Source organism: Protobothrops mucrosquamatus, unplaced genomic scaffold, assembly GCF_001527695.2.
Source record: "Protobothrops mucrosquamatus isolate PMUCROS unplaced genomic scaffold, P.Mucros_1.0 scaffold1111, whole genome shotgun sequence".
Classification (NCBI taxonomy): domain Eukaryota; kingdom Metazoa; phylum Chordata; class Lepidosauria; order Squamata; family Viperidae; genus Protobothrops; species Protobothrops mucrosquamatus.
The window spans coordinates 103242-112463 of NW_015387331.1; the positions used below are offsets into that span (position 1 = coordinate 103242).

Below are 9222 nucleotides of genomic sequence, written 5' to 3' on the forward strand. Positions count from 1 at the left end.
GCTTCTTCCTCTCCTGCACCAACCTGCCACCCTCACCTGCACAAATGAAAATGAAACAGGACAGACCACCCCTGGAATACTGCATCCAATTCTGGTCACCATATTACAAAAAAGTCGTTTAGACTTTGGAAAAAATGCAAAAAAGAGCAACTAAGATGATTAAAGGCCTGGAGACTAAAACATATGAAGAACAACTGCAGGATTTGAGTTTGGCCAGTCTAGAGAAAAGAAGGACTAGGGAGGACATGATAGCAGTATTCCAGTATTTGAGGGGCTGTCACAAAGAAGAGGGGGGGTCAGCCTATTCTCCAAAGCGCCTGAAGGCAGGACAAGAAACAATGGATGGAAACTAATCAAGGAGAGAAGCAACCTGGAATTAAGGAGAAACTTCCTAACAGGGAGGACAATTAACCAGTGGAACAGCTTCCCACAAGAAGTTGTAGGTGGGTCTATATATGGGTCTATACATACTGTATGTTGTATATAGTATGTTTAAGTGTGTGTCATGTATGTTTCACTTTGAGAGCGGGCAACTAAATTTCATTTTTGATGTGTGCCGTTGTGCCCACAGTAAAAAAAAATGACAATAAAGGTTATCATATCATATCTTATCTTATCTTATATCTTATATCTTATATCTTATATCATCTTATCTTATATCTTATATCTTATCATATCTTCATCACTGGAGCTTTTTAAGAGGAGACTGGACAGCCTCTGGTCTGAAATGGTACGGGGGGTCTCCTGCGTGAGCAGAGGGCTGGACTAGAAGACCTCCAAGGTCCCTTCCAGCTCTATTCTGATTCTGATTCAGATGCCAAAAAAAAATAAAAAAAAATTTTCTCTCAAAAAAGAAAGGAATAGTTGCCGGAAGACAGCTGGCAGGAGCCGCGCGCTTTGCATGGCGGGACACGTAGTCCCGACTGCCCGCGGGAGCCTGGCCGGCTACGGCGGCTGGAACTGCAAGTCCCGAGAGGTTTTGCTCTCCGCCGCTGCAGTCCGCGCCCAGGAGCCCCGCGCGGGCGGCGCATCGGGCTCTATTGTCTGGGCATCTCCCTCCGTCCTCCCGTTTCCCCCGCGGGGCTTTGGCATCTTCCGCGCGGGTGGGGGGCGGGCGGGGGGCAGGGCCGGCCTCGGGAGCGCAGCAGCATGGCTGATGAGCAGGAGATCATGTGCAAGCTCGAAAGCATCAAGGAGATCCGGTAAGCGGGGTGGTGGTGGTGCAGGGAGGGGGTTACCTAAGGATGCATCGCTTCGCCCCTTTCCTTGGGGGCCGTTTTCGTGGGGTGGGGGGGGTGGGGGGGTTACGCAAAAGAAAGGAAACCCCCCCCGGATCGGGGAGGGGGAAGATTCTTCCATCCAGCCAAGGGTCTCTTCCTCCTCCTCCATTCCCAGGAATACACCTGGATTTCCCATCCCCAGCGTTCGCACGCCGCTTGATTTTTTTTTGTTTTGTTTTTTTTGCACAAAAGACTCTCGGTTGCAAAATTCTCGTTTCTTGGAAGAATTTGGGTTTGGCGAGAACGAAGGGGGGGAAGGACTCGCAACCCATTGAGCGAACTGGCCCGGCTGGGTTTCACACGATCCTAGGGTTGGAAGGGACCTTGAAGATCTTCCAGAGACACGAAGCTAACGTGGTCCAAGCTAAGCCAGGGGGCTGGGTCCCAGAGGTGCAATAATAATAATAATAATAATAATAATAATAATAATAATAATAATAATAATAATAATAATAGTAGTAGTAGTAGTAGTAGTAGTAGTAGTAGTAGTAGTAGTAGTAGTAATAGTTGGAAGGGACCTTGGAGATCATCGAGTCCAACCCCCTGCTCAGGCAGGAACCCTACACCATTTCGTACAGATGGCTGTCCAGTCTCTTCTTAAAAACTTCCAGTGTTGGAGCATTCACCGCTCCTGGAGGCAGGTTGTTCCACTGGTTAATTGAAGCTTCTTCAACTCTGACAACCATGGATGGTTTAACCATAGCTTAATGGACAAACCTCATTTGTGCTGCTTTTGCACAAAATCTAAGCTGCAAAATGCCAGCAATCATGAGTTGAACAGGATGTGGCCAAAACAGTCAATGTGGTCATTCTAAAAGTGTTTTTTCAAGAGGCAACTGGGCCTGCTTGTGTTTCTTTGAAGACGTTTTGCTTCTCATCCAAGAAGCTTCTTCAGCTCTGACTGGACGGTGGGGAATGGAAGGATTTATACTCCTTGCAGACAGCTGGCCATTTGCCTTCTTTTATTCTCTTCCACTCCCCACCATCCAGCCAGAGCTGAAGAAGCTTCTCGGATGAGAAGCTAAACGTCTTCAAAGAAAATCAAGAAAGTCCAGTTGCCTCTTGAAAAAGCCCCTTTGGGACAACCTGGATGACTGAGAATCTCCATAGACAGTCAACGTGGTAGGTTGCAAATAAGTAGAACTTTCGTCCATCGTCGCAATGCCTATCTTGACGTCACAACCACACCCTGCAGACCCCTTGGTTTGGGAGCTAATCTTCCCTTTCTCTCTCATTGCCAGACTCTCCTGTCTGCAGTGAGGAAGGCTCAAATGCCTCCTGGCGACCCAGCTTCTCTGTCTTCTCCATTTCTCCCCACCTCCCCCTTCCCCAGAAATAAAACACTGCAGATGGAAAAGATCAAAGCTCGCTTGAAGGCAGAATTTGACGCTCTGGAATCCGAGGAGAGGCACCTGAAGGAGTACAAACAGGAGATGGATCTCTTGCTGCAGGAAAAGATGGCCCATGTGGAGGAACTGAGACTCATCCATGCCGACATCAACGTTGTGAGTGGAGGGACGGAGACAGATCCCCGTTGCAAATTTCTGGCTGCTGATGCAGTCAGGAGGAATCTCAATTATCTTAATCAATGGGCAAAAGGAGAAAGACTTGAGGATCTAAAGCAGGGGTAGGCAACCTTGGCTCTTTTATGACTCGTGGACTTCAACTCCCAGAATTCCTGAGCCAGCCATGCTGAGGGGAAAGGGAGAGGTTTCCAAGCTGAGCCATGCTGGCTCAGGAATTCTGGGAGTTGAAGTCCGGAAGTCATCAAGGGGGCCATAGTTTCCCTATGCTGGCTCAGGAATTCTGGGAGTTGAAGTCCACGAGTCATCAAAGAGCCAAGGTTGTCTACCTCTGATCTAAAGTCTTGTCTTCCAAAATGGTTGCTATTAATTTTTATACAGGTGGTCCTTGATTTACGATCACAATTTAGCTCCAAATTTCTGGTGTTGAGCGATGACAGATGTTAAGTGAATTTTGCCCCATTTTATGACGTTCCTTGCCTCAATTCTTAGTGAATCACTGCAGTTAATAAATTTAATAATATGGTTCAAGTGCATCTGGCTTCCCCATTAGCTTTGGTCACAAAAGGGGATCACATGACCTCAGGACACTGCAGCCGTCATAAATATGAACCAATTGCCAAGTGGCAATAGTAATAGCACTTAAGATTTATATACCGCTTCACAGTGCTTTACAGCCCTCTCTAAGCGGTTTACAGAGTCAGCCTGTTGCCCCCAAACAATCTGGATCCTTGTTTTACCCACCTTGGAATGATGGAAGGCTGAGTCAACCTTGAGCCAGTGAGAATCGAACTCCTGGCTGTGGGCAGAGTTAGCTTGCAATGCTGTATTCTAACCACTGTACCACCACAGCTCCTTGATCACGTAACCGTGGGGATGCTGCAACCATTGTATGTGTGAAACACAGTCCTAAATCACTTTTTTCAGTGCCATTGTAACTTTGAATGGTCACCTGCTGTGTTTTCCAGAGTTTCCTGCCAATCTTCTGAGGCTGGCTGAAAACTCTGGAGGCTGCAGGTCTAATGCACACTAAGCTGTGTGTTTTTCAGCCACATCCTCCTTTTTCTGTGTTCTGTGCCCAATAAGATACATCCTCTTCCCTGTTTTTCTGCTATCTCTGGAATATTTTACGTGAGAAGAGAAAGCCTAGCCTTAGAGGGAGGCCACCACGACCACCACCCGGCTATTTATTCAGCCTTCAGTGACCTCAGGTGGGAGAATTGGGACCAGCCATTAAGATGTGAGGGAGAGATCTGGATCTGGGTCTCCTGCTTCTCTTCCAGATGGAGAACACAATCAAACAGTCCGAGAATGACCTGAACAAGCTCCTGGAGTCAACACGCCGCCTCCATGAGGAATACAAGCCTCTCAAGGAACATGTGGATGCTCTCAGGATGACCCTGGGCTTGCAGAGGTTGCCCGATTTGTGTGAAGAGGAAGAAAAACTTTCTCTTGAGTAAGTTGAGAAGCTGTAAAGTCCACCACTTCTGGGTCTGGTAGAGGAAAAGAGGGGAAAGGGAAGAGTCCATGGATGCATGAAAGCGTATATTGGGAGTACCGATAAAGGAGAATATTTGTAGCTCAGGGTGGAAATGAGAGGTCCTTGGTGCTGTCTGAGCTCGGTGGTTTTCTTGCAGATGTTTCGTTATCAAAGTAGGTAAAATCAATGATGGATTGTCTGGCACACTCATGATATTACCTAGTTTGGTGATGAAACATCTGCAAGAAAACTACCAAGCTCAGACAGCACCAAGAACCCCAGTTCTTCTCCTCCTCTTCCTCCTCCTCCTCCTCCTCCTCCTCCCAAACCTTATTCCGTTATTGCATTGAAGGGAATTTGGGTAATGAAACGTCTGCAAGAAAACAACTAAGCTCAGACAGCACCAAGATCCCCAGTTCTCTCCTCCTCCTCCTCCTCCTCCTCCTCCTCCTCCACAGTGTTACCTAGTTGGATAATGAAATATCTGCAAGAAAACAACCAGGCTCAGAGAGCACCAAGGACCCCTCATTTCAACCCTGAGCTACGAATATTCTCCTTTGTTGAGACCAAAAAATGGATCTAGCTGTTCTGGGTGATCCGCTTCTGTAACTATACCCCACCCACTCCCCAAAAAACCCCCCATCATTGCTCCATATTTCACAGAGGGAGACAGGGTGCTCCAGGGAGAAAACTAGAATATCCTGGAGATAGGATATGTCATTTGCTCTACAGAAATAAAAGTGAAATGAAAGAGCAGGTCAGTTTCTGAATCTTTCAGCCCTGATCGTGTTTTTTTTGGCTTTGTCTAGTTACTTTGAAAAGCAGAAAGCCGAATGGCAGACGGAGCCACAGGAACCTCCAATCCCAGAATCCTTGGCTGCAGCGGCAGCAGCTGCACAACAGCTGCAGGTGGCCCGGAAACAGGACACAAGGCAGACAGCCACTTTCAGACAACAACCACCTCCTATGAAGGTAAGTAGTTAAAAAAAATTGTGCATAGATCACTGTTTTTCAACCTTGGCCACTTGAGGATGTATGGACTTCAATTCCCAGAATTCTCTAGCCAGCGTGGCTGGCTGGGGAATTCTGGGAGTTGAAGTCCACACTTCTTCGAGTAGCCCAAGTTGAAAAACACTAGCATAGTTGGTTCAGTTATAAAACTAGACACTGTGGGATGTTTCCTGTTTCCCATGTGGCCCCAAATCTGAGAGTGCAACCAGCAATTTCAACCACAGAAACCTTGTATTCACCTTGAACTTCAGGTTCTTAGACTTGGTCCCAAATTGTGGAGCAAAAATGAGTTTCTCCCCCTTGGATCATGAACGTTTTGTGGGTTTTTTTCCTGTTCTGTGACGTTGGATTTTTCATATTTTTACTAACATATCTCTGAATTCTGGAACCGTGATATAGGAAAATTTTTCATAGGCAGATTGTGGGGAGAAGTAGTCCAAGGGAGGGGAGGGAAGCCATATCATATGATCAAAAGACTGAAGACATGCCAGTTGCCAGCTTATCTTAGAAACAGCAACTCAGCCCAGGTGGTGAACAACCTGGGAAGAAATATTCCAGATTGTTCAAAGAAATTCCACTGAAACGCACTATAAACAGGGCTAGGAAATTTCTATGATTCTGTCTTTACTCAGAGACTATCAATAAAGAATATCTGGTCTGAACCCAAACAGTTATGCTCCTATGCCTGGAGGAAACCTCAGCCATGCTAGCACTGATGATGTTACCTAGCTGGGTTGTAGCGGGGACTGCCTGAGAATGCTCGCAGGAGCTTGACTGGGAAGGAAAAGATTGGGACAGCTGCAGTTGGCTTTGGGTGTGGCTGGCGTGAGTGGAAGGAGGAAGGATGGAAAAGGAAAGGAAAGGAAAGGAGAAGGCCGGGGTTGTTGTTGGAGTTGAGAAGAGAAGGTCTGGAAGCTTATTTTATTATCAAGGGTATTTTAAATAGAGGCTAGGTAGAGTGAAGTTTTATTGCTTCCTCCGTGGGAGGATATTTGAAACGGAGGCAAGCGAGAGTGTGGAGAAAGGGAGTTGGCTGGGGTTTCTAGCCTCGGTNATCAACCATTGTGACCGGTTAAGTTCGTGCCTGAAAGTCCTGCTTCAACAAGAAGAGCCTGCCACCCATCAATGCTGCATGAGTTCCGGTTGTAAGACATCTCACCGATCTCTAAAGAACATTACCGCAAGGCTGGACAAAGGGGGGTTGTGGCTGGGAGGGCCTGGGCATTGGCGGCCTCTAAAGAGGTAGCGCTACAGGGTAATAAAATGTCTGCCACCAATCAACCAGACTCAGAGAGCACCAAAGACTGCACAGCTAAAGTTCCCTAATCAACTAGTTCCCTAATTAGGCAATTCTTTAATTAAGTACTACCCTAATCAAGGAACTATCAAGGAGAAAATCACACCCGCACCAGTATGGGGAGGGCAAGCTATTGTATATAAAGAAGCAACCCCCACCTTCGCCAGTGCTGATGTTGTTACCTGGTTGGGTAATGAAATGTCTACAACCAAACAAGCTTAGAGAGCATCAAGGACTCTACAATAATGGTTTAGTCCAGGGGTAGGCAACTTTGGCTCTTTTATGACTGGTGGACTTCAACTCCCAGAATTCCTGAGCCAGCATGGCTCAGCTTGGAAACCTCTCCCTTTCCCCTCAGCATGGCTGGCTCAGGAATTGAAAGAGTTGAAATCCACGAGTCATAAAAGAGCCAAGGTTTGCCTACTCCTGGTTTAGTCTGTAAGTTCTGGTTAACCAAACCATGACCTGGTGCTTTGTATGAGCCCAGTCTGGGTCAGTCTTCCCAAGCTGAGCATCTTTGCCATCCCACTGACTGGGGGTCTCTAAACTCGGCAACTTTTAAGACTTGTGAACTTGAAGTCCTAGAATTGCTCAGCCAGCTATGCTGGCTGAGGAATTCTGGGACTTGAAGTCCACAAGTCTTCAAGTTGCCGAGTTTGGAGATGCCTGTTCTAGGAATTCTGGTTCCTACAGCCCTGTTGGGGAAGGCCAATCCAAGCAAAGAGGGCCACGTTCTCTCCTTCCCACTCCTAACAGATCGACTTTGTTCTTCTTTCCAGGCATGCCTCTCCTGCCACCAACAGATCCACCGGAATGCCCCCATCTGTCCTCTCTGCAAAGCCAAAAGCCGGTCTCGTAATCCGAAGAAGCCCAAGAGGAAGCAAGACGAATGAAAACACCGCAGAACCGTCTTGCCCAGCCGCCACCCCCACCCCCCACCCCAAACCCGGAAGACCTTTTTCCTCCTTTTGTGGTAGACCCGTCCAGATGACCCACCTTTGTTGGCGTGTGAAGCCTGAGTGTGACTTAAGCTTTTGTTCCATTTAACGTGTTAGCACCCTCGTGCCGTCGGTTGAGTGACGCTGGTTTTCAGCAAATCTGGGAAGAGGCTGCTTTCGGCGGAGACGTGAAGACGGTGCTACCTTCGGACACCGCACACCCGCAGGGGCTACGCCACCCTGACGGCAAAAAAGGACATTTTGTGCAGAGAACACAACAGGTGGCTTGTCTCCTCTTTAATAGCTCGATGGACCTCAAGCCCCCTTTAGCAGATGGACCTCAAGCCCCCTTTTTATTCAGCTGATCAAAGGCTCACTGTTCCCATGACCTGTTTATTTTTTTAAATCAGGACAGTATTTTTGTACCAAGACTCTACTTTTCCATTCAGTCTCCAGTGCTCAAGAGTCTTTTCATACAGATGTCAGGATGTGTAATGTTTATTTGGTTTTGTGCTTAGGTATAACTAGAGGGGCGCGATAGCTCAACGGTTAAAGAAGCTTTTCAGCTGGAAAAGTGACAGCCTGGGTTTGAGACCCAAGCTCCTCACGATGGGGTGAGCTCCCGTTCCTTGCTCCAACTCCTGCCCATCTAGAAGTTTGAAAGCATGAAAATGCAAGTAGATAAATAGGTACCACTTCCCTGGGAAGGTAACAGCATTCTGTGCACCTCAGCATATAGTCATGCCGGCCCCATGACCACAAACGTGTCCTCGGACAACGTTGGCTTCCTCGGCTAAGAAACGGAGATGAGCATCGCTCCCTAGAGTCGGACAGGGGAAACAGAAGAACAGAATTACTGCAGAACTGTGGACCACCAACTAAATGTTGGCTTGCCTCCTTTTTTAGTTCCATGCTTTAACTTTTACATCAATGACCTGCCTGAAGCTGTTTCTTGGAAATTTATTTACGTCGATGATGTCAATCACACAGCCCAAAGAACCAACTTCAGGGATGCAGATCCTTTCACAAGATCTCCAGAAGATGGATCCCTGCTTTAAAAAATGGTGCCTCAACCAGGGTCTAGGACGGGTGGGCAATGTTGGCTCTTTTATGACTCGTGGACTTCAACTCTCACAATTCCTGAGTCAGCATGGCTCAGCTTGGAAACCTCCCTATCCCCTCAGCATGGCTGGCTCAGGAATTCTGGGAGTTGAAGTCCACGAGTCATAAAAGAGCCAGGGTTGCTTACCCCTGGTCTAAGACAACTCATCACGGCCAACTCACTGCGGGACAAAAGTTACACTAATATCAAAGAAATGTGAAATAGAATCGTTAAAGAAAGGATGCCAAAGAAATAACAGAATCACAGAATTGGGAGGGACCTTGGGGGTCATCTAGTCCAACCCCCACTCAGGCAGGAAACCGTATACCATTTCAGACAAATGGTTGTCTAATCTCTTCTTAAAAGTGGAGGTCTTTCATAACCCATCGAGGGACAAAATGAAATGTGAATGACAAGAAATAAAATATTTCATAAATTATTTTAAATAATTACATCGAATTGTCCCGTAGCGCGTTTCCCACAGTGGCGAGTTGTCCTAGAGACCTGGTTGGGGTGCCATTTTTTTGAAGCAGTCATCCCGCTCCAACAAGTCTCACAAAAAACAGAAGGAGCCACATTCCACCTCAGCAA

General features: G+C 47.2%; 1 protein-coding gene across 1 annotated transcript; it reads left to right on the top strand.

Moving 5' to 3' along the window:
• Window positions 1-1149: 1149 nt before the first annotated feature.
• Window positions 1150-7484, top strand: ZC4H2 (zinc finger C4H2-type containing). The gene is made up of 5 exons (XM_015820288.1): window positions 1150-1202; window positions 2614-2785; window positions 4087-4259; window positions 5093-5255; window positions 7371-7484. Exons 1-5 carry the CDS (start codon window positions 1150-1152, stop codon window positions 7482-7484), a joined length of 675 nt encoding a protein of 224 aa, XP_015675774.1.
• The last annotated feature ends 1738 nt before the right edge of the window (window positions 7485-9222 follow it).

Bases quoted from the DNA above. Each gene is read 5' to 3' on its own strand.
- ZC4H2 (XM_015820288.1), top strand. From the start codon at position 1,150: ATGGCTGATGAGCAGGAGATCATGTGCAAGCTCGAAAGCATCAAGGAG. The intron at 1,203-2,613 runs GTAAGCGGGGTG...CCCCTTCCCCAG, and splicing joins GAAAGCATCAAGGAGATCCG to AAATAAAACACTGCAGATGG. The intron at 2,786-4,086 runs GTGAGTGGAGGG...CTTCTCTTCCAG, and splicing joins TCCATGCCGACATCAACGTT to ATGGAGAACACAATCAAACA.